Below are 26,555 nucleotides of genomic sequence, written 5' to 3'. Positions count from 1 at the left end.
TTCAAATTAAGGATATTCTACAAAATACCTTGCTCAGACTCTTCAAAAATGTCCATGGAATGAAAATTTTAAAAAGAAAAAGACCAAGGAATTATTCTAAAGAGAAATGGCAACCAAATGCAATGTGTGATCCTTGATTAGATCCTAAATTTCAAAACAAAAACTGTAACAGACAGTTATCTAATAGGATATTTGAGGAAATTTGAATACAGATTGCACATTAGACAAATAATACCACATCAACATTAAATTTCCTAAATATAATAATGTTATTGTTATAGGAGAAGGCCCTTGATCTTAGGAGATACATATTCCAGTATTCAGACGTATAATGTCATGATGTCTGCAAGTACCTAAAGGGAGTCAGAGGAGGCAAATAGACACACATGTGTGTATTTTCTTTGTGTATACATGTACAGAGAAAGATATAAAACATATATGAAAAAATGTTAACAATTAGTGCAGATAAAAGGTCTGTGGGGTTCAAATCATTGTGTTTACAACTTTTTATTGGCTTTAACGTATTCAAAATAAAAAGTCAAAGAGAAAAAATTAACACTGAGATGCCATTTTTTACCTTTCTGATTAGCAATGACATTCAAAATGTCTGACACAGTGAGAGGCAATGGACGTACTTAAACATTCATTCTTTATATGGAGAAATAAATATCTAGCAGTATCTATCAAAATTACAAATGTACAGAGCCTCTGATTCATTCATTCCACCTCTATGAACGCATCCTATAGAAATGTTTGCACATGGACAAAATGACATACGTATAGGTTATTTGTTGTGGCAAAAGACAAAAAACTAGTAAGTCCATTGAATAGCAGAGTGCTAAATAAGTAAATAAAAATCCACACAAAAATGAATATCATATAGCTTTAAAAATAACTGAGGAAGCCTTTTCTGTACTAACATGGAACAAATTCCATGTTATATCACTAAGAGAATAAGGTAAGGTGCAGAACATGGTATATGCTACTTTTTGTGTAAAATTGGGGAAAATACACATATGTATTCACTTATAATCTACATACATCATATGAAAAAATAAAAATTTGATAACAATGATAGTCTCCAGAAAGGGAAATGGGTGAGAAACCAAGATGCAAGACACATTTTTTTTTATCCTCACCCAAGAACATTTTTGCATTTATATTCAGATAAAGCAGGAGGGAAAGAGGGAGGAAGAGAGAGAGAGAAACATTGACATGAGAGAGACATATTGAGTGGTTGCCACCCACACTACCCCAACCGGGGCCGGGGACAAACTGCAACAGACGTACATGCCCTTAGGGGGAACCAAACCCGGGTCTCTCTGGATGGCAGGCTGAAGCGCTAACTGCTGAGCCAAACCGGCCAGGGCAAGATACATTTTTGTATATCTTCTGAAATACTAACTAGGTGAATGCATTATCTATTCAAAAATAGGTAAAATTTACATTTAAAAAAATTCCTCAAAGAAATACCCTTAAGTTAGTTCTACTTCTAAGTGTCAAATAAACTACTTCATACACTAATATTGGCTATAAAGGGGGGGAAAAACCTTTCTGGATTAAAAATCAATATCATAAAACTATCTCAAAATTCAAAAGCCTTGCTCTTATCCAACTAGGTGGACAGAACCTTCTTCCTAGTAACACAAAAAATCAAGAAGAAAATAGAAAAGAGTTCTCAAGGGGTAAAATATGTTCATCACAATGCTACAGTAAGTAGTGATGTCATTAACAGTGGACAATACCACATAAACAAAAAGTCCACACTAAAAATCTCATCACCCATTCTAACATTTGTTTTTAAGAAAAAGGGTATATATCTCAGCACTAATCTAATGAGAATAAAAATCATACATTTTTGTACAATATAATTAAATTCTAGAAAAGAAAAAGTATACATTCTTAGACACTAATAGTGAAAACTTCCAAAAGTGAGAACAAGTTTTTTTGTTTTTGTTAATCCTCACCCAAGGATACTTTTCCACTGATTTTTAAATAAAGTGGGAGGGAGGGAGGGAGGGAGGGAGGGAGAGAGAGAAACATAGATATGAGAGAGACACATTGATTGGTTGCCTCCCACACGACCCCAATAGGGGCCGGGGATTACAAGTGCAACCCAGGTATGTGCCCTTGACTGGGTAACAAACGTGAGACCCTTTGGTCCCTGGGCCAATGCTCTAACCACTAAGCCAAACCGGCCAGGGCAATAGAACAAGTTTTTAAAAGACTGAACCAAGTCACCTACCTTTAGCAAACCAAACTTCATAAATTTCTAATAAGTTTTCCCCAAGAGACATCAGAGACATAAGGTATTTAAGTTATAAATACCTTAAAGTGTAGTAAGTCAAATATGATAAACTGTTTTCTAAAAAATATTTTATAAAGCAGCATGATGACGAGATGCTGTACATTTGTAAAAACTGAACTACTACTGTTGAATAATTACCTCTTCCGTATCTTTTAGTGTACACACGTGATATGGCATAGATATTAATGTCTGCTCTTTTCTATCTGCGATATAAAGCCACCACCATTCTTGTTTTTCCTGCAAAAGAAAAATAAAAGAGTATAAATAATCAGAAAGAACTAGACAAACAGAGTTTTGCCTTGTTTCATGTAAGAGGTGCTGTCCTTGTTTTATTCATTGCTGTATTGTACAAAATAGATGTATAATAAATATTTACTGAGCAAATAAATTTATCCATTTGTAGATCCGTGCTCCAAAAGAATTTTGCATGTACGTTGGGATTTCAAATGGGCCCTTAGGCCCTACTGATGGGCCTCTATATTAAAAAACCCTGATTAATCTTTAAAAAAAAACTAAAAAACAAAAGATATTCTAAAAAGGAAAACAGTATAAACTATTACAATATCATCCAGCAATATCATCCGGCAACCAAATGAGAAATCAATACATTAAAACACATTACTCATAAGAGACCATCTTGAAACCTAAAAGCCTTTTTATACCTTTCACTACACATCATGATTTTAATAAGTTCAGCATTTTTAGTTATATTTCATAAAAGATTAGGAACAGAAAAGTAGCTGGGTACAAAAAAACCTGCCACCAGAATCCTGCCTCAGGGACAGCAGGAAGAACCGAAAGGAGACGGAAAACTAAAAACAGAATAGGAGACAAAACAGTCTGGCAGCAGCAAACCCCAGTCTGCTCGGTGACTGTCACTGTATTACAGCACATCAGTAACTATTTAGTCATCTGCTCAGGAAAGATATCTTTCTAAAATGACTTAAAAAATGTTTTAGATTCAAAAATAAAATAAACTCTAGGATATTCTAAACACTCACTTAACTAAATCACCACCACACTATTTTAAATTCTCAATTGCCTAAAAGAAGGTTAAAAAAAATAACTTTTTACTGAAAAGTTTCGTAGGCAAAATGTTTATGTTTTTAAGCCAAAAATTACTTACACTTTATTTATTTATTTTTTTATCCTCACCCAAGGACATTCTTCCATTTTTTGTTCAGGTAGAGTGGGAGGGAGAGAAAGGAACAGAGAGAAACATCGACGTGAAAGGGCTACAAAGAGTGCTTGCCACCCGCATGACCGACCAGGGCCAGGGACAAACCGCAACCGAAGTACGCGCCCCCAGTGGGAACCAAACCCGGGGCTCTTGGGACCACAGCCTATGCTCTAACCACTGAACAAACCGGCCAGGGCACTTACACTTTCTATTTTATTTTACCATAAGACATTAAAACTTGGTTTATTATCTCTCCAATAATGCTACACTGAATTCAACTAAAAGCTTGTTTGTTTAAATAACTTAAACAGTAGCCCAGGCAATGGGGCTCAGTGGCTGAGCATCAACCCCATGCACCAGGAGATCACTGGTTTGATTCGGTTCAGGACATATGCCCGGGTTGCAGGATGGATCACTGGTAGGGGGCATGCAGGAGGCAGCTGATCGATGTTTCTCTCTCATCAATGTTTCTATCTCTCTCTCCCTCTCCCTTCTCTCTCTCTAAAATCAACAAAAACTTTTTTTTAATGACTTAAACAGCAGAGCAATGCAACATTATTAGTGAGCAGAATAAATAAATCACAAATGCATGATTAACCCAACTTCAGCTTAACCCAAGGGTTAGGATAACCACAACAGGTATATGTGTATGTATGTAAGTCTGTCTGTGTGTTCTATACACACACAGTGGGTAAAAACATATGGACTCAAAGTAGAGTATTAATACCTGGGCTTTGTGGGTCATAGAGTCTGTTGCAACTATTCAACTCTGCCACTATAGCACAGAAATGAGTGTGGCTGTGTTCCAATAAAACATTTACAATAAAACTTTACTGACAAGAATGAGCAGGGAAGCAGATTTGTTTATGGGCTACAGTTTGCCAATGATGTTTTAAAGTCACACAGACCTGGATTATTTCACTTCTCTAACCATCGATTTTCTTCTCTGTTAAATGATGAGTGCCTACCTCAGGCTGTGTAGTAAAGATGAACTGAGATAATACAAGTAAAATATGTTAGAATGTCTAGCATATAGACTACAATAAATAAGTTACGATCATTAATGAAATGAGGTAAACACCTCTGTTATTTAAGTAGTTCTGACATTTCACTGACAGAAAAATCACCTTTTAAAACATACATGTCACATAAGAAGCACTGGGATGTGTTCAAGAATGTGCATTTCTCCTTTACCTCTCCACTTAGAGAATGCCGCTCCCTCCACTCTCCCAGGCTACTTGATTAAAGTGAAACTCGTTCAAGAATATTTAGTAAGAAGCATGTGAATATCAACCTATGGCATTAGACCTGTGCTTAGACCGATGCACATGGTGCAAGTGGAAAAGATACTCTACCATGAGTTATTTGCATTTTAAACAAAATTATTTTTCAGTTGTGATTCCCAACCATTCTTAACATATTAAATATAATAAATGAATTTCAATAACATGTAAGTCAATTATTAACATTAATCTTTAAATGGGCAGTGTGGTAATTAGGGTAGTTGGGTAGGTACATGGGAAGGTAGACAGGTATAAGTTAGGAAAGTCCTAAATAAATTTTATCTGATAAAGGGTACATTGAGATGCTTAATATACAGATGCAAACTAAATCGGAAAAAGGTATTTTTACTGCTAAAATGTACTAAGAAAGTAAATGACTATTTTGCCTATTAACTAAGCATGGTCTAAAATGAAACTGTTACAAGGATAAAAATTATGCAGCTTTTGTAGAATCCCATGGCACCTTTAAAAACCAATCACTGAGTAGAATTTATTTGCTTGATTCCAGGAGCCTTGTGGTTGGCAGACTACCAGTGCCATGGGCAAAACGCCCCTAACAGATGGCCTAATGCTCAGGACAAGCCAGAAGATCAGCATGCACATTAAGATGGAATCCTGGGCTGACGTCTCTCCAAGTCACAATAAAGGTCTGTGCAGAGCCATTCATTTATTATTAGGAAAGCCAAATTACTTAGGAATTTGCTTTTAGCAGCCTCCAGCAACTCTGGATTGACATTCTAGAGCAGAAAGCAGATTTATACATGAAATCACCTGCCAAACATGAGTGGTGAACAGAAGGTTCAGTGGCAAAGCTGTGAGGCAGTCTGTGGAACAGCTTCCCTGAACTGAGGCAACCGGTTCTTGACCTCTAGCCATAGACAGAATCATCCACAACAGTGAAATGTCAAGCAAATCTCAAATTCATTTGAGAGACAAACAGAGCCTGTCAAGGAGATCAAATGTTGAGCAGGCCACAATCACAAAGTGAACAAGGACAAGGGAACAAACAGCACTGCAATGACCTGTCCTGAGCTAGGGGCTCAGCCACGCTCCGCTCCTACTGAACTTAGCTGGTCCCAAAACTGCCAGAGCCTGGGGCAATTACTGGAACCAGAGCAAGTCTAGTGGCTCTAGGTGGCCTGTACAGGACCCTCAGAGAGAGCCCATGGGAAAAACTTAAGAACTTTCCATTCTATTCAAAACTTAATAAAAGTGAGAGATTCACAATAACCACATAAAGCCAAAATATGCGTTTGTATGATTAGCTGCTTGAACCGGTAATGAGAAATCATCATAAAGCACAACCCTTCGTAATCTGGGCACACAAAAGATAAAGCACAGGAAACCACAAAAATTCTTTAAAAGTTAACAATCTATTTTTTTTTTTTTTGGTACATGCCCCTAGCGGGAACCGAACCCAGGACTCTCTGGTCCGCAGACAGACGCTCTAACTGCTGAACCAAACCGGCCAGGGCAACAAACCTCTTTTTAAACATATAATTCATATTAAAATATATCCTTCGAAAATGTGGTCTATCAAGAACAGACCAATTTAGCACATTTGAACCAGTACCCACCACAAAGAGATAAATGGCAACTGAGAAATATCTAAAGGGAAAAATAAGGAAAACACTGGGCCATGTATAACTCACCTCAGGAAAGTAAAGACTATAAACAGGATGTGTTATCTTTGATTTGGTTTCCAGTAGAGCTCTCTCCTTTCGCTGTATACTTTGTTGTAATTCTTGCCACTCCTAGTAAAATAAAAATTAAATATTTGAAATAAAGTATGTTTTCAATCATTTTGAGGAGTTTCCATCTTCTAGCTAATATTTCTGATAATGCTAACTACTGCTAAGTTCAGTCCCACAGATCTGATCATTTTCCTGCTCAAAACGTACAGCCCTACCGTTCATGAATCAAACCTAACCCACTGAGCATGACCACACAGCCGTTCATGATCGGACCTGCCTACTTCTCCAGCCTCCTGTCACAGCCTTCCTCCTTGCACTCTTTATTCCAGCCATTTCAAACTACCGAGGCTTCTGAACTCACAAAGCTATTTCACTCCTCCTAAACCCTGCTTTGATTTGGTTTTCCTCCTTCTCTACCTGGCAAATTCCTACTCATCATTCTTTTAGGAGCATCTAAACCTGAAGCATGAGCCCTTGAGTTCCACAGATTCCCTCTGCTCTCTCCTTTGTGCTATCACTGCGCCTTGCCCTAAATGTGCATAATCTCTTTTGTACTATAATCAATGTTTATTTACCTGCCTTGCCCACTACCCTACTATCAAGGGCAGAAACTGTTTCACATTTGGCTTCACCTCCTGTCATCTAATGCAGTAGTTGTGATGTGACAGATAATGAATAATTACTTGTTATTTATATAATTTTTTGTCAATTGAATCAATGTATTTTTGGTCATTTGAAGAGACTAGTTTGTCAAAACCCTAAAAGTCACCTCTCCTAACCCTAACAGACTCAAAAAGGACTATGTCAACTCTTTCTCAAAAAAAAAGCTGGGGATAATTTCTTTGATAGGTTTTAATTTTCTGGCTATCAACTTAATTCCCAAAGTATGACAACAGCCAAAGGTCAGTCACTGTAAAAACAGCCACCCTTATTTTTTTCCCCACCACTCCCAAGGACAGGTACACTATATCTTTTACTTTTATCCTTTTCCCTTAACCTTTTCCTCTTTTTTAGACTCTGCTTTTGCCTCAGAGATTATTCAGGGAATCTCTTTTTCTCTCCTAAACCACAAGGGTTATTTTAGATCAATGGCCCAATAATAAAGAACAACACAAACATAAAGGAAACAGCTGATCAAGTTCATTTACAGGGAACTTCTTTCTAATGACCATTATTTGTCCACCAAATATTCTTTTCGTTTTATTTTAAATCCTCAACCGAGGATATTTTTCCATTGCTTCTGTAGACAAAGTGGAAGGGGGAGAGAGAGAGAGAGAGAGAGAGAGAGAAACACTGATGTGAGAGAGACACACAGATTGGTTGCCTCCTGCACGACCCCCACCAGGGCCAGGGATCAAACTTGCAACCCAGGTATGTGTCACTGACCGGTAATCGAACCCGCAAACCATCAGTCCTCAGGCCAATGCTCTAATCGCTGAGTCAAACAAGCCAGGGCCCAAATATTCTTTTCTATTGTCCTCCCATAAATCATGTGCAATTTAATGCCATGCCATGAGATTTTGTTTTCTACTCTCTATAACATCACAATCTTAATAAAATGCTTAGAGACTCACCTTTCCTTAATGTCTTCTAACCTCTTGAAACACGGTGGTATTCTATAAATGTCAGCATTTCCCTTAACCAACCTCTTAATGTTAGTGTTCACAGTAATGATTCTTTGCCCTAAACATTATACTGAACTTTTAGAGACTCTTTCAAGTAAACTGCTATCTATTTCATAATCCACTTTTCTTTACTCATACTTCCAGAGTCATCTCCAGCACTAAAAATTCCTTTAAGAGACCCAACTGACTTCACCTCAGACCCAGGTCTTAATCTACTTAGCAATTTAAGCTTTGAGAAAATTGGAATTTCCAATCCTTGTTAGAAACTACTTTTCTTTATAATTCTGACCACTATTCCTCAAAAATCTTCTTATAAAGCAATATATGATTATAAAATATAGTGGAAGCAAACTGACAAGCAAAGAAGCAAGTAAAATAATAACAAAAATAAGAACTATCATCAGAGGTATAATTCCAATTATTTAAACCCATAAGTCTTACTGCTTCATCGTCTTTGTTTTGCTTTTCATCTTGCTCTCTATCAGAGTCTCTGTCGCTACCATCCTCCTTTTCGCTCTGGGAGTCTCTATTGGTTTCCTCTTCTTCAGAATCACTGCCTTTGTCAGAAACTTCTTCTTCATCTTCCTTTACTACAGCTTCCTAAAAGAAAAAAGCAACCACAAAAGTTCTGAGTATCTCAATGACTGTATCACTCTGAGTCCCTGAAGGTCACTGATTTAAACTAGCTCAAATCACAATTTCACTATTTATGTAGAATTTTAGAGAATTATAAATATTCTTATTTATAAATATGTGGGAGTCAGACTGAAGGCTTTAACATTTGGCTTGTCTGTCTATTGTTAGTTATTTTATTCATTCTCCATAGTTTGTAAAATAAAAATTTTATTCCTATTTGCAAAGTATACCACCAGAATGGCTAAGATGGCTCATACTTCAAAAACATAAATTATGCAACATATTTTATTTGAGGAGTGGAAATAGGAAGTTTATAGAAAAGTACTGTTTTTGGAGTTCAACATTATCTTCTAAAAATGATAGAGCACAATGTGGTAAGGAAAGCCAATATCCCAAACAAAATAATTACTAGTCTATTTCAAGAAGAAGAAAAAAAAGAACAGCAAATTAAATACAAAAGAAAGTAGAAATAAAACAGACCAGAAATAAATTAAAGAGAAAGTAAATATACAAAAGGGAAACCCAAAACCAACCCAAAAGTTGGTTCTTTGAAAAGATTAATAAAATTGACGTGTTATTAAGCAAGAATAACTGACCAGAGGAAAAACAGATAAAGTATACAAATTAGCAATATTAGGAATAAAAGAGACATAACTACAGATCTAAAAGATATTAAAAATAAAAGATATTATGAATAGCTGTATGTTAATACAGTTGATAACTCTAGAAGAAATGCACAAATTCCTTGAAAAATGCAATTATGAAAACTGATATAAGAAAAAAAGTAGACTATGTTGAGGATAAGAACTATAACTAAATCCTATTTTAAAACTCTAAGCCCAGATGGCTTCTCCAGATAATTCTTCCAAATAAGAAAGAAACAAATCCAATCTTACACATAATACTCTTCCAGGAAAAAGAAAAAGACTACACCCCAACTTGTTTAACAAGGCCAGCATAAACCCAATACAAAACATGTCAAGGATATTACAAGAAAGATGAATGACAAACCAATATTCTTTCATAAAAACAGATTTAAGAATCCTAAACAAGTATTACCAAATCCAGATAAACATAAAAAAAGGATACTGTTATGACAAGTAAGATTTGTTCCAGTAATGCAATGATTGTTTAAAAATTTTTAACACATTAATATAATTCACATTTATCAGAAAGGAGAAAAATCATAGAATCATCTCATTAGATGAAGAAAAAGCATTTAATAAAATTGAGTATCTGTTCATAAAAATCCTCAGCATGGGAATAGTGTGGAACACGTCTTTAAACTGATAAAGAAAATCTACAAAAACCCTAGAGCTAACATCATACTTGCTAATGAAATACTGTTTGCTTTCTCCCTGAGATCAATAAGACACAGGGAACCACCATCTTCACTTCTAATCAACATTACACTGAAAGTTCTAGCCCGTATATTAAGAAAAAAGGAAGAAAGAGCATAAAGATTAAAAAATTAAAAGAAAACACTAAACTATCTATTCCCAGATGGCATAAATGTGTATATAGAAAATCTTTTAAAAAATATTTACAAATGGTTAGTATTGTCAATTCATCAAGACTCCGTGATACAAGACCAATATTTAGAAAGCAACTGTATTTCTATACATCAGCAATTAACATTGCAGAAAGATTTTTTTTTAATGTTATTTGAAGCAATAACACCAGAAAGCATCAGATACATAGGAGTAAATCTAATGAAAGATGTGCCATAGCTCTGGCACTGGAAATTACCAAAAACTGCTGAGAAAAATTAAGAAAGATCCAAATTAACAAAGATAAACCATGATTATGATTGAAAAGATAAGTATTGTTATGTGAAATCTCCCCATATTGAACTCATAGACTCAATGCAATACCAGTCTAAATCCCAGCAACTTTTTTTTTTGGCAAAAACTGTCAAGCTAATTCTAAAAATTTAGCGGAAAATGCAAAGCATCTAAATAGTCAAGAATATTTTGAAGAAATAAAGAGCTTAAGGACGTACACTACTATATTTCAAAACTTAACATAAAGCCACTATAATTAAGACAGTGTGGTACTGCCACAAATATAGACAAATAACCAATTAAATGAGCAGAGAGTCCATAAACAGATCTGCACATATGGTTACTATCATTTGTTTTACAACAAATCACCGCTACAATTTGGACAGGAAAGGATGATCTTTTCAACAAATGGTGCTAGATCACTGGTCCATAATCCGTATCTCACAATACTCACAAAAAGTAATTCAACATGTATCATAGTGCTAAATATAACAAGTAAATAATACTTCTAAAATAAAACAGAAAAATATCTCCATGTCCTTGGCACAGGAAGAGATATCTTAAAGAGGACACAAAAGAACATAAAAGACTGATGAAACAGACCTCATTAAAATTAAGAACAACCTAAAGTTATCATGAAGAGTAAAAAAGGACTCATATCCAGAATATAGAAAGGAATCCTACAAATCCATAAGAAGACAAACAACCCAATAGAAAAAGAGGATATCTAAATGACAGTAAGTATATGAACAGGTGCTCAAATCATTAAGCAGGCAAATACAAATAAAAATCACACACAGAGATACAACAGATCTACTACAGTGACTAAAATAAAAAGGACTGGTAAAACCAAATACTAGTGAGGACATGGAACAACTGGACTCATAATTTGCTGGCAGGAGCATAAAATGGTACAACTTTGGAAAACGGGCTCTTTCAACGAGTTAAACATACACCCATTTTATGACCAGTAATTCCACTGCTGGGTATATACCTAAGAAAATAACTGTCCACAAAATGAAATGTACAAGAATAAGCATAGCACCTTTATTCATAACAGGCAAAAACTAGAAATAATCCACATGTCCACCAACCAGAAAACAGATAAATTGTGGCATATTCATACAATGGAATACCACACACACACACACACGAATAAACTGCTGCTATACACAATACAAATGAATATCCCAAACATGAGGTTGAATCAAATCTGCCAAACATAATTCCACTTACATCAAGTTTAAGAATAGGCAAAACTAATCTATGATAATAATAGAGTAAGGGGGAGGGTAAGGAGATGGGTGAAGAGTCATTGATTGAAAATGGGCAGAAGGGAAATTTCCAGGGTGCTGGTAAGGTTTTATATCTTGATCTGGGCATCATGAGTACATACATATGTAAATGTAAAACTTCAGGAGTTATACAGATAACATTTGAACATTTTACTGTATGTTATACCTCAATACATACATTTATATAATAACAATAATAAACTTACACTCCCAATGACTCCATTTGCTTGCTTTTGTTTCTGTTGCTTTGCTTGTGATAAGGGCACAGGTATGGCTTTTTTTTTTACAGTTTTCTTTTTTTTTGATTTAGTAGTTTTCTTGGGTCCTTTACTCTTCTGTTGCCATCCTCCTTTTGTTCTATTCCTGTTAGTATCACCTTGCTGTAAATCACAATTACACATACACAGTCAGAAATTCCAGCAATAGTTTCATTTGGGAGTCAAAAATTTTTAGATGGGAATGACTAAATTAAATGTTTCATAAACTGAACAACTGTCTCACAGAAATGTAAATCAGTCAGAAAATTAAACAAAACATTTCTATCACCAGGAAAGATAGGTAAGGAAACTCAAGTTTGTACCACGTCTTCTGCTGGTTGTTCCTCTGCAGCACAGATGGACTGCTCCTTTTCAAATACCTCCTAGTGGAAGAAAAATATGAAGTCTGTCAACCTGTATTCATCTTTCAGATAAGCAAACCAATCTTTCAAAATATATTACCAGTAAGTTTTTAAATTGGTGACAATGATCAGGATGGGTAGGAAGCACAGGAAATTTAGCAATCACTAAATGATAAATGTGTGCAAATTTAGCAATTACTAAATGATACTTCAGACATTATCTTCTGATATATCTCACATATGTCTGGAATTTTTTTTTTAAGTACACTCCACTGAAATTTACAAATGCAATGACTTAAGATACATAAATTCATTATAAACTCAAAAATATCTAGTTGAGCCGTGGCAGGTTTGGCTCAGCAGTTAGAGCATTGGCCCACAAACCAAAAAGTCTCAGGTTCAATTACCGGTCAAGGGCACATACCTCAGTTGCAAGTTCAATCTCTGGCCCTGGTCAGGGTCATGAGGGAGGCAACCAATCGATATGTCTCTCTCACATTGATGTTTCTCTTTCTTCTTCTCTCCCTCCCTCCCTCTCTCCCTCCCTCTCTCCCACTCTATCTGAAAATCAATGGAAAAATATCCTCGGGTGATGATTTAAAAAACAAATTGTATATATATATATATATATATACACACACATATATATATGTATATATTTTTTAGTCTAAATTTTTACTTTTATTTTAATAGTAATCAGATATGACTATTTTAATGTTATGAAAATTTGAATATTTTACATTTTTTAACATGAAAAAACTTCATGAGACCAATATTAGTTCATTTATTATTGTCAGTGATATTGTTCATTAGATCTGTAACTAAGAAGGGGAACACCAAGAAAATCCACATACCCTAAAGACATCCATCCACCATACAATCCAATTAGAATTAGTACATTTAGCATTTAAATTCCAGTAAGAATCTACACAAAAAGATGACAACAAGTGATATGGGTTGTGTTAAATAAACTCCTTGGAATTATTAAAGCTAACAAGTAAAAACAATGACAGTTGTTAGGTTCTAAACTGTTAGCCTAATTTAGGGGTGAGCAAACCATGGTCCATTGCCTGCTTTTTAAACAAACACATTGAAACACAATCATGCCCATTTGTGAGTTCAGTAGTTGCTACAGAGACTACATGGCCTGTAACACCTAAAATGTTTACTAACTGGACCTTTATGGAAAATTTGCCAGCATCTAGTCTAATTCTATCATCTCTGCTTCATTTCTTCATTTATTACTGGGTTCTAGATACTTAATTACTCTGAGGTTCACTTCATACAAGAATTGAACAATAAATACTTGATTCTTTCCCTTCCTCCAGAGCAGCTGTGTTTTTTTCTTCTACCGATTACTCTAGGTATCATCATCCCAAGGCCAACAGTTTGTTCATTTCTCAGGCTGGGAATTCCAACGCACGTAGGTAGCATAAATTTGGATTCTAACCCCAATCCCGACTACTGGCTTAGATTATCCTCTTCTCCCTGGAGGCATCTCTCATTCAGAATCTATGACACAAATACTTCCTTACCACTTGCCAACATCTTTTGATTTGATGTGTCCTACTACAAAAGATGCTTTTCCTACCAGAAGTTTGAGACATAGGGTTTAAATGGAGCAAATGTTTCCCGCAGATGCTCAGAGACCCCAAGCAGAACAAGCTAAAACCCACCACTAGTTGAATAAACTGAGCTGAAATACTAGTCTACTAAAAACGAGTTACAACTAGAGTTATAACTTGGGAAGTAATATAAACATAATGAGACTGAGAAAAACAAGATGTGGGAAACACATGCAACATGATCAGATTTAATAAATAAGAATAAGAAAAATACCAGAATATATGTATATACATATACATATATGAACTGTAAAGGTCCAGATGGTAAATACAACAATGGAGAAACATGTGAAAGGATATACACAAGATTGAATTCTGGTCACTGGAGCCTGACAAGGGGGTTTCCTGAGGGCAGTGAATGAGAGAAGGAATCCATGATAAAAACATCATTTAACTCTATGGATATTCATGCATTAGGATATCTAAAGGCATGAGCTTCAAAACTGATCATCTCAGAATAGTAGGATTTTAGGTAATGTTCATTTCGTCCTATACTTTTTTGCAGTGCCTGAATTTTTTCTCAGACAGCATTATTTTTTTCACATTAGAAAAAGTTATTTTCGTTATAATTTTTAAATTTTTTAAATAAAAAATAAAAGGGAGTAAATCTCTAAAGAATTGACTAAAAAGGAGTAGGTGATGAAATTTTCAACAATAATCAAGAATAAACTCTGTATAGCACTTCAAAATTTAAGAACAATACATACTTACATTACCCTGTTACTATACTGTTTTATATGGAATTAAATCATCACACTAAAAATTTAATTTATTCTGCAAGGTTTTTGTGTGTGAAAACTAATATGAAAAACTATGAGTTTATTTAAAAGTTCAAAACAGCTAACAGAATTGCAAAATCAGATTTTGCTACTCAATAGTTTTGATTTAAGAATATATAACTTAAAATGAGAAATTAAATATAAAAACCTTAACACATAACTTTTTTCTTTTTATTAAATTTATTGGGTTGACATTGGTTAAATAACATAACTTAAAGCATAAAAATACAAATAGATTACTTACTGCCATTGTTTGCCTTGTCAATTTAACCAACACTGTAACTAGGGATCCTACTGTGATGTTGTTGCTGTCTTCATCATCCAATACTGTAAAAATGAGAGGAAAAAAATTGAGTAAAAAAAAAAATTAAGCTCTGTGTCAATGCAAACAAAACTTAACTTACCCAAATGAATCTGGTACTTCAGTACTTCAAATATAATATATTTTAAACTTACTCAATAAAAAATAACTTATTGACTATCTACTCTGTATAAGGCTCTTCAGTAGATGCCTTCAGCAATGTACTCATTTAAATCCTTAAACTAGCTCTGTGAAGGATCATTACTTCCACTTTATAGAAGAAACTGAGATTCAAAAATAAAGTAAAATGCCTAAGGTCACTTAACAGCTAAACTGACACTCCCAAGATTCAAACCCAGGTTTTTTACGTATTTTTTTTTTTATCCTCACACAAGGACATTTTTTGATATTTTCTTCAGATAAAGTGGAAGGGAGGGAGGGAGAGAGAGAGAGAGAGAAACATCAATGTGAAAGGACCACATCGAGTGGTTGCCACCCACACAACCCAACCAGGGCCGGGGACAAACTATAACCGAGGTACATGCCCCTAGTGGGAACCGAACCCGGCGTCTCTCCGGACCGCAGGCCGATGCTCTAACCACTGAGCCAAACCCAGGTTTTTTAAAACAAAGTAAAATGTGGGGACTATCATAGCTTTCTCTCACAGTGATATTAAAAATAGGGTTGTGTTGCCCTGGCTGGTTTTGCTCAGTGGTTAGAGCTTTGGCCGTAGGACCAAAGGGTCTTGGGGTTTGATTCCAGGTCAGGGGCATGTTACCTGGGTTGCAGGTTTGATCCCCCAACCAAATGATGTGTCTCTTTCACACTGATGTTTCTCTCTCTCTCTCTCTTCTGCTCTCTCCCTTCCACTCTATCTAAAAATTAATGGAAAAAATATCCTCAGGCAAGGACTAACAAAACAAATAAACAATAGGGTTGTATCACTCTATTAAGTTGTACAAACCTTATATTCCCAAGATTTTACCTGCACAATCAGTGCCTGCCTGAATAAATTAAAACTAGTATTATAAGCCACATTAAAAAGATTTAAGGGAAGAATTTCAAGATACTGTTTATATTTTTTAAAATATTTTTGCACTTAATTTTTTTAAACCACGTTTGCCATAAACAGCCGCAAAAGTCTAATAATAAATTTAATATTAAAATAAATTAAAACAAAAAGTAATATAACTTACCAAATATTATCTTGCATTCAAATGTAGATATCATTCATTGTGTTCTACAAATTTTATCTATAAATGTTTTCTTCACTATGCATTTTTGCCTACAGATTTTTCTACAGATTTAGATGAGCACACTCTGGTCTACACTGACAACTACCATTTGAAAAAGAATGGCCCCCAACAACCTATAACTGTTATCTCCAGTACTGGCTGTGAGGTACAACAGCTGGGCATCAAAAAAGGGTACAATATCCTTTCTTCAGCCTGGAAGTCTCCACTACCTCAAATAAAATCTGGGCTACATATTCATCAACACTACAAAGTTGTATGTGCATGAGCATTACACATGAATTAACAGCTCTAACAATGTCTACCTGCCATGTGACACTTTAAAGTGAAGAAGAGACTACTCTAATGTATCCTCTAGCAATGTGGGAAAAGGGATCCATCTCCAGCATTGGATTAAGCAAATATCCCTTTCCTGCTTCTATAATTCTACTCTCCCTCCATTAACTATACTATTCATATTACATATTTGGATCACACTGTAAAAATATAAAGTAATATATTGTCTATACAAAATACTATGGGATGGCCCTGGCCAGTTTGGCTCAGCGGTTAGAGCGTCGGCCTGCGGTCTGGAGAGACCCGGGTTCGGTTCCCGCTAAGGGCACGTACTTCGGTTGCAGTTTGTCCCCGGCCCTGGTTGGTCGTGCGGGTGGCAGCCACTCGATGTGTCCCTTCACGTCGATGTTTCTCTCTCTCTCTCCCTCCCACTCTATCTGTACAAAAAATGGAAAAATATCCTCGGGTGAGGACAAAATACTATGGGATGAAACACAATGTTCTGCAGTGAGATGAAATAATCTTACCTTTCACATCTAATAAAAAAATCTCTTCAACATTCATTTTTTAAAGCAGCATGTACTTTTTACAATCCTTCATTATATCAAATAGTACCTCTTCAGTCCCAAACTAAATTCTTTAATAGTTTCTGTTTAAATTATCATGGTCCTGAATGAAGCTTTATGTTTTTAATGTTGGAAAACTCATGGACCAGAAGGAAATCCTAACTCCCCATTAAGCAACCCATGTATCCTACACACCAGCCAAATTGAAACCAGACTGCAATTTACCTCCCTTTCTCAAACATCCCATCTTTGAGAGCTCTTTATCTCAATTCGAATTAGAATGCAAACTCAGTAAGACAGAGAAAGCTTTGTCTTACCACTGCTTCCCCAGCATCCAGAAGGAGTGTCACTCAGTTTGTTGAATGAGTAAATGCATAATGTCTGTGCCATTCACTTAACACTTAGCCTATGATTCCTTGTTTTAATCCTATGTTTATGGCCTATTTCTCCAACTAGACTAAGCGCTTTAAAGACAAACCATTCCTAATGGTATTTGTATTCTTGGTCCCACAAGAATGTTACCACAACAGTAACTTAGTAAACGTCAAAGCTCAGAACAATGCCACAATGAAGAAATGAAGCAGATAATCTCTAATTCTGTCATTCTACAATCTTATTCAGCTATTAAAATGGGAATAAACAGGGCAATTATGTAGGCAAAATAAACAGTCTCTTTTTTTTTCACTCCAAACAAAGATAAAGGTAAGTCAAGAAAAACAAGTGAACCCAGGCAATGTACTTCAGTGGACTGAGAGGTCCTGGTACGATTCTTCATGAGGGCACATGCCTGGGTTACAGGTCCGGGGGGGGGGCAGGGTGTGCAGAAGGCAGCTGATCAATGTTTCTCTCTCACATTAATGTTTCTATTTCTCTCTCCCTTTCTCTCTAAAAAAACAATGAAAACATATTTGGAAAAAGTAAAACAGAGACTTCCGGTCAAGATGGCGGCGTAGGTAAACGCGGTATCGCGTCCTCCCACAACCACATCAAAGTTACAACTAAATTACAGAACAACCATCATTCAAAACCGCCTGAAATCAAGCTGAATGGAAGTCCTACAACTAAGGAATTAAAGCAGCAGCCACATCCAGACTGGTAGGAGGGGCGGAGGCGCGAGGGGCTGGTCCCTCACCCACTGTGGTGGATAAAAATCAGGAGGCTCCCGCAGCTGGGAAGGTCCTTCCTGAGGACTGAGGGGTCCCTGTCCCACACCAGGTGCCCCGCTCAGGGTTCCAGTGCCAGGAAGAGAATCCCCATAACTTCTGGCTGGAAAAACCAGCGGGAACTGAGGCTCAGGGAGGCTGACGCGGCTGGAGCCCCAGGCAGCTCCTTAAAGGGCCCGCACACGGACTTATCGGACTCTCTCCCTCTAAGCTCGGAGGGGAGGCAGCTCGAGGGGCGCCAGAGTCATACAGAGAAGAACTGAGCTGTTTGGCACTGGAGCGAGGGCTGGAGAGGGGGCTTTCTCCTGGACAAACGTGTTGTAAGAGGCCTTTGTTCCTTTGGTGAGCCCTTCCGGGGGGTGGCAGACAGTCGCCATATCTGGGACTCCAGCAACCTGGCTCACACTGGTAGCCCCGCCCTGCTGACTCCCTGAGGCCCCACCCCGCCCCGCCCAACCCAACTTTCAAGCCCACCCAAGTTGCTGCCACTTGCTTAACCATAGGATTGGCTGGTCTTGGATCCTGCTTCAGGTTTTTCCTAAATTCTTTCAAACGAGCAGCATCTGGTCTCAGCGAGCCCCATACCTCTCATTAAGTAATACACTGAAACAAACACAGGGAGGCAGCCAAAATGAGGAGACAAAGAAACAGGTCCCAAATGAAAGAACAGAAAACCCCAATAAAAGAACTAAGCGAAATGGAGATAAGCAACCTAACAGATGTTGACTTCAAAATACTGCTTATAAGGATGCTCAATGAACTTAGTGAGAACCTCAGTGAACTTAGGGAGGGCCTCAAGAGCATAAAAAAGGACCAGTTAGAAATCATGGACACACAGTTAGAATTGAAGGAGGCATTAACGGAAATAAAGAATAATTTACACAGCTTCAAGAATAGAGTATGTAAATCCAAGGAGCAAACCATCGATTTGGAATATAAGGAAGCAAAAAATCCCCAATCAGAACAGCAAAAAGAAAAAACAATCCAAAAAAATGAGGACAGTGTAAGGAGCCTCTGGGACAACTTCAAGCGTGCCAACATTCGCATCTTGAGGGTGCCCGAAGGAGAAGAGAGAGAACAAGAAATCGAAAACCTGTTTGAAACAATAATGGCAGAAAACTTTCCTAACTTGGTGAAGGAAACAGACATACAAGTCCAGGAAGCACAGAGAGTCCCAAACAAGATGAACCCCAAGAGGCCCACACCAAGACACATCATCATCAAAATGCAAAAGATTCAAGACAAAGAGAGAATCTTAAAAGCAGCAAGAGAAAGGCAGCTAGTTACCTACAAGGGAGTTCCCATTAGGCTGTCAGCTGATTTCGCAAAAGAAACTTTGCAGGCCAGAAGGGAGTGGCAAGAAATATTCAGAGTGATGAAAACCAAGAACCTACAACCAAAATTACTCTATCCTGCAGAGCTGTCATATAGAATCGATGGCCATATAAAAACTTTCCCAGACAAGAAAAAGTTAAAGGAGTTCATCACTACCAAACCATTATTATATGAAATGATGAAGGGTCTTTTTGAAGAAAAAGATAAAATGTATGAACAAACAAAATGGCAATGAATACATATCTATCAACAATGGAATCTACAAACAAAATGAACAGGTAGAACAGAAACATTCTCATAGATACAGAGAACATTTTGTTGGTTGCCAGTTGGGAGGGGGGTTGGGGGAATGGGTGAAAAAGTTGAAGGGATTAAGAAGCACAAATTCATTGCTAGACTGACAAACCTCAAAGGGAAAGGGGTTGGGGAAGAAATAAACCAAAGAACTTATATGCATAACCAATGGACACAGACAATAGTGTGGGAAAAGGTGGGAGGGAGGCAGGAGTGGGGAGGTGGGGGTCAATGGGGGAAAAATGTGGAACATCTGTAATACATTTTACATCCAACAATAAAGATTTGGAAAAAAAGAAAAAAAAAAAAAAGAAAAAGTAAAACAGCCCAGCCAGTGTTGCTCAGTGGTTGAGCGTCGACCCATGTACCAAGAGGTCACAGGTTCGATTTACAGTCAAAGCATATGCCCAGGTTGTAGGCCAAATCCCCAGTGGGGGGCATGCTGGAGGTGGCCAATCGAAGTTCTCCCTCATTGATGTTTCTATCCCTCTGTCCCTCTCCCTTCCTCTCTCTCTAAAAATGAATAAAGGAAAAGAAAAAGAAAAAACACACACACACATGAAATGTAGCACAGAGTATGGTAATTTTCAAGGCTTAATTAACATAAATAAACTGTAACTTTAAAATTAATTGTAGAATAAAGCAACTATGTTTTTTACACTAACAGATATATTTTAAATATCTTTCAATACATCTAGAACTCTCATTCCTGCCCTGGCCGGTTTGGCTCAGCAGTTAGAGCGTCGGCCTGCGGTCCTGAGAGACCCGGGCTCGGTTCCCGCTAAGGGCACGTACTTCGGTTGCAGTTTGTCCCCGGCCCTGGTTGGTCGTGCGGTGGCAGCCACTCGATGTGTCCCTTTCACATCGATGTTTCTCTCTATCTCTTCCTCTCTCTCCCTCCCACTCTATCTGTACAAAAAATGGAAAAAGGTCCTCGGGTGAGGATTAAAAAATAAATAGAACTCTCACTCCTATTATGAGGATAATAAAAGTAGGACTCTATTAGTGATCTAAAAACTATTAAGTATACATCATTTTCCATCATAGTAAATTTGACAGGTGAACTATAATTCTCTAAAGTCTAAGTACAAGTTATGTTATCAAATGAAGTGTTTTGAGAATCTTGAGTCAAACGACAGCCATTCTATCAAAAGGGAAGCAGTATTCCACAGGTGAACCTCCCACTCACCCTGTGATTTTATGTCCATAGTCACATGTGGAAAACTCCCAAGGACAGCCATAACCTCTTCATATTTTTCATCTTCAAGGAAGTGCAGTAGATAGTGACGGTCTGCTTCTTTTAAACTCACCAAGTCCTGGATAGTCTTAATTTTATACTGAATTTATAAAGGAAGAAAGTAAATCCTAATGTCATAAAACTACTCATAAAGGGAAATTATTAGCATCTTTACTAAAACAAAATCCAAGAACTTTTAGAAAAATGTTAAGATTATATACATATTTCAAAGCAGCAAATAACTTAATAGCACTTCATGGCCATTTTCTCCAAAGAAGTTTAAATTTAGCATTTTTTCATTACAAAGTTAATACAGGATTACTTTTTTTTAATTAAAAAAAATAAAGTTACAGGAAAAAACTATTCATATAGAATCTTGACCAAAGCAAGACTTATTGTCATTTGTTGTGCCGAGTTTGCTGACCTTTATTTTTAATTTTAATGATAAAAACCTTTAAGAGTATGAATTGATTTCCAAGTATAGATGCAACCTATGAAACATTCTCATTTTTGTTATTGTCTAAATACAGCTGTCTGCTATTAGCTAATATCCATCTTGACTAAACGGATACTTAGGAGAGTATTCTTTAATTTTCAGGTGTTTGGTGTTATTCATTTTTACTTTCACAGACATGGAGTAGATAATGAGGCATGTGAAATGTCTGTTTTTGGATTCTGAAATTTTCAAGTATGACCTAAAATGTGATCGAATTTATAAATGTAACACAATTACTTGAAAGGAGAACTGATGCAAATTTCTAATGTACATTTATTAGTTTTACCTTAATATACTATCAATCTAATGTCTATCTTCTTCCTACTTTGTGTAATGCATACAAAGTAATGTTTAAAATCTCCTACAAAATTCTAATTTCATTCAGTGTTTTCCTATATTTCCTCAAGTTTTTCATTTATCATAAAATTCATGGTGTCTTTACTATAAACTGTATTTTCTAAATAAAAATGATCTTTATTTGATTTACTTATTTTTAATGCTTATTCTGTTCATCCTAACTAATAAACCATTGCCCAATGTTTAACCCATAAATAAAATTATTGGAAAGTACATAGTGCATAGTATATTTCGTTTTAGTAACATAATATAAAGAACAGATTAACTGCTAAAAATGCACTGACCCCCATAGTAAAATCACTTACAGTAGTAAGGTATTAAACAGCGACCTAATCAAGAAAATGTTGACAGAACCACTTTGGGGATAGTTTTAGAATGTTTAAGATATTCTAAATCTAAGAAATTTATAGTAACCATTTCTAGAAAACTTTTACTCATGTTATCTTTAAGTGACATAATGAACTGCTTAAAACTGATTTTTAAGTAGCAAAAAGTTACCTTTTTATGATTAGAAACCCTCCTAAGATTGTCCTCTTCGATGTGAGGGAGCTGTAGAAGGGGAGACTTAAACTGCTGAAGGCCTTGCACGGCCATCTGAGAAAGCTTCATGCAGTTTTCTAGGGATGCCAAAGTTGGAGCACGAAACTCCCTTTCTTAGAAAGAATAGGAGGAAAAGAAAAGACAGAGCTTGACTTTTTTATATGTTCCAGAGTATACACTTCATGACATAAACAAGGTTCTTGTGAGTATCCTTAACCTCTCAAATTTTAAAATCACAATGTTGATTTTCCTTTCAAAGTAATTGGGTAAAAAAATATATATATACACAAACTTGGTCAAATCCATGTTATCCAGCAACAACCACTGATTTAATAAAACATTATTTGCATTACCTCCAAAAACTGTAAATTATCAGATATTATCAGTGTCAAGACCATACTGACACAATGCCAAGAACTGACATCACCCATAATAACAAGGAACAACCACTATCTCCTTTTTTTAATGGCCTCTCACCCTTTCCATTACTGACCAGAAACTCCATCATTCTTTCTTCCCTTCATGAAAAAAACACTACATCTCAGATGAATCATCATTACATCACTTAAAGAATTATTTCAAACTTCTTGTTAAAATACAGAATAACCTAACTCTAAAAATAATCAGAAGAAAAGGGTATTTTAAATATCTGTAAACAATAAATAACAATAAAACATGAAAAAATTAAAATTCAAAACATAAGTTGTGATAAACACTTTACATAGTAAAAAATATAAGAAAAGAAATAAGAACCATAAATAAAACTGGAAGGCTGATTCAACTTACAGAATTACAGTAAACATCCATAAAGTCTTAAAACTATGAAGTATAATCTGTATATGCTTGCAAGAAAAAGTACAACATAATTAATTACATCTCTTTCTCACCTTCACGACTCCGGGCCATTATTATTAGTTGGCAGATTACATTAACCATTTCTTGAAGTAGGGCAGGGCATTTTTTCAGCATAAATTGCTGATCTGCAAAACAACAGAAAACATGACAAATCATTCTACCTTTATAGTTAAAACATCTTTACCAGCTATAGTCCAAGATCAATACCAATTTTAAGGTATCCTACAAATATCTCACATGACCTTGGAATTTTACAGGTTGAACCCAACAGTGTCTACTCAGTAGCAATATGTCACAAATCAGTCAGAAAACCCTACCCCAGATTAGAGGTTTCAAAAGCCAATTTTTAATTATACTGGCTTTGTTTGTGCTTTATTAATAATATTGGCTTTAACTGGGCTTTATTAACTCCCTACCTTTATTTTTTGGAAACAGTCTTATCTTGGACTTAATCTTACTACATTTAAGAACATTAAGAATTTTCTTCTTGTGCATGTATAAGTTTCTATGAGTATAATTACAGATAAATCCAAAGGCTAAGATTGAGAGTAAATGTCAACTAAAAGCACAGAGAGAAAGAAAGGAAGAAGAGGAGGATGAGGAGTGAGAGAGAGACTCCTTCATTTATAGCACACATACCAGTTAACCACTAAGATCATCTCATTGGGTTAACACTCAACCTAAACCAATGGACACAGACAATAGTTTGGGGAAAGCAGGAGGATGGGAGCAGGGAGGAGGGGCTCAATGGGGGGGGGGGGCATCTGTAATACTTTCAACAATAAAGATTTTTTAAAAAGCTTTGTTCCCTATTTCTTAGATAATCGGTAAAAATGGAGATGGTTTCATATCTGTACAAAACACCAGAAACAGCCCTGGCCGGTTTGGCTCAGCGGTTAGAGCGTCGGCCTGCGGTCTGGAGAGACCCGGGTTCGGTTCCTGCTAAGGGCACGTACTTCGGTTGCAGTTTGTCCCCGGCCCTGGTTGGTCGTGCGGGTGGCAGCCACTCGATGTGTCCCTTCACGTCGATGTTTCTCTCTCTCTCTCCCTTCTTCTCTCTCCCTCCCACTCTATCTGTACAAAAAATGGAAAAATATCCTCGGGTGAGGATTAAAAAAAAAACAAACAAAAAAAACAAAACACCAGAAACAGAATTATTAGCTAACTTTCAACTCTAATAACAATGTTTAAATAGTGCTCCTTCATTCCATAAGCATCCTATCCTATCACCAATCACTGAGCATCAACTGGCCTTGTTTTCGGAGGCATTTGATTGCATGGTTGGCTTAAAAAGTAGGGGTTGTCATTCAGAAAGAGTATTTATTCCCTAAGAATAACTTTCTTTTAAAATTTCAATCGAAATAATGCAAGTGAAGAAGAGATGACACTCAATTTCATGACATCCCTGGAAACATTCCTCAATCTACTGCTTTTCTTTTAAGTAGAATAGACGGCTTCAAGTACTTAAGAAGCATTAACTAAAGACTAAACACTTTATTGGTAACCACTGCTGGCAAGTGGTGGTGGCGGAGTAATGGAGCTGATTGAGGTTTCTGTTGTGAAATCCATTCTTTTCTCCCCCCGAAAAGCTTACAAAATATTTTTTAAGTCATTAGGAATTACTGCATAATCTGCAACTGACTAAACATTTCTCATACAGAGTATTCTCATACTGCGAAATACTAAATTTTAACATTTGCTATAACATCTGACCTACCTAGACCTTCAAAATATTTGTGAAATAATTATGTAGCATATACATTTCTTTTTAAATGGCCCTTGAGCAATTATTTGATTGAGCAAAAAAAATAACAGTGAAAAAAAACACTGCACCCTGAGGTCTAATTAAACATTCTTCTTTCATATCATTAAAACCCTGCAGAGAGTAGAATCACAAATACCTTCTTCAAGGGTTTCAGGAATTTTCATTCTAGCAAGATGAGACAGTAAAAGAACTCTGGCCTTCAGGCTATATGGACAGGTAAGTGGTGGTTCATTCTTCTTTAAATTAATGCTGCCGATTTCTCTGATTAGCTAGAGTAAATAAAATAATTATTCAAAAATACACATTTAAAAAAAAACATTAACTTTAATAACTAAATACTTATCAAGAAATTTCGAAGATAGGCCTAACCTGAGGTATTAGAATATTATCTGTTGGTCTGCTTGTGGCATCTTTATTATATTGAGGATCAAATTCAGAGGCTCCAGTCAAAACCATGATAAGACCTAAGAAAACAAAATAAATATAAAGGTAAATAAATATATTTGCTCACCGATTAATGTCCCCTTCTATGATACTTCATTAATCCTAGAGTGAGGCAATTTTCCAACCACACACAGCGCTTAAAAGCCATGTGAACTCCTCTATTAACAAGTATTAATTTCTCCCATAAAAAATTCTCACTTTAAAACACGCATAATATTACCCACGACAAGTGAATAGAAGTATACATTAAGTGAAGGACTCCAAAGCAACTAGATGAATTAAAATCACTTCAAATAACATCTGTTTCTAGACCTAAGCATGTGTCCCACAGAGACTTTCTATAGAGCATTAAATATTCCATGTGGTATTAATGTTATGTGAGAAAAGGGGGGCTGCCCATGGTTAAATATGGCTTATAAATAATGAGTTAAAAAGTTTTAGGTTTCTTCACTTTATCACTTCTCAGAGCCTTCAGTAAAATAAAATATACTGTCATTTACAGAAACTTATTATAGAACTCTGGAGGGTTTGGGGGAATAGTGTTCCTTGAAATACATGATTTGAGACATGCTCTCCCTCTGGGGAGCAGCCCACACCATTCCCTTCCCCTTCTTCTTTCCCCTCTTCTTCCCCCACAAGCACCCATGTCCTAAACTCTAAGGGTCCCCCCCCACATTGCAACCAGGAGAGCAATGGGCCCTGGCAGCTTGTCCCAGGCTAACCCCCTGAACATGTCTCCAAGGCCCCCTTTCTCTGTCTTCTCAGTGAGCTAAGGCAGCCCAGCCTGGGCTTTCTTGTTGCTTCTTCTATGCTAAGCCCTTCCTTGTTTCACTGTCCCAGCCTTT

At 36.3% G+C, this 26,555-nt stretch overlaps 1 protein-coding gene across 4 annotated transcripts in view; it reads right to left on the bottom strand.

Moving 5' to 3' along the window:
* SEC63 (SEC63 homolog, protein translocation regulator) overlaps positions 1-26,555 on the bottom strand; it is a 68,851-nt gene that overhangs the window by 8,369 nt on the left and 33,927 nt on the right. For all 4 annotated transcript variants that reach the window (XM_036248607.1, XM_036248609.1, XM_036248608.1 and 1 more), the window contains 11 exons: positions 25,636-25,730; positions 25,403-25,535; positions 23,534-23,626; positions 22,605-22,759; positions 21,206-21,353; positions 15,073-15,155; positions 12,386-12,445; positions 12,012-12,185; positions 8,532-8,690; positions 6,424-6,525; positions 2,447-2,545 (listed from right to left, as the gene is read on the bottom strand). In XM_036248607.1, coding sequence (XP_036104500.1) covers positions 2,447-2,545; positions 6,424-6,525; positions 8,532-8,690; positions 12,012-12,185; positions 12,386-12,445; positions 15,073-15,155; positions 21,206-21,353; positions 22,605-22,759; positions 23,534-23,626; positions 25,403-25,535; positions 25,636-25,730 — 1,301 coding nt within the window. The remainder of the gene's footprint in view (positions 1-2,446; positions 2,546-6,423; positions 6,526-8,531; positions 8,691-12,011; positions 12,186-12,385; positions 12,446-15,072; positions 15,156-21,205; positions 21,354-22,604; positions 22,760-23,533; positions 23,627-25,402; positions 25,536-25,635; positions 25,731-26,555) is intronic.

Source organism: Molossus molossus, unplaced genomic scaffold (genome assembly GCF_014108415.1).
Source record: "Molossus molossus isolate mMolMol1 unplaced genomic scaffold, mMolMol1.p scaffold_m16_p_8, whole genome shotgun sequence".
NCBI lineage: Eukaryota > Metazoa > Chordata > Mammalia > Chiroptera > Molossidae > Molossus > Molossus molossus.
Note: the sequence above shows the minus strand (reverse complement) of the source record. Positions and strands in the feature narration are given on the sequence as shown.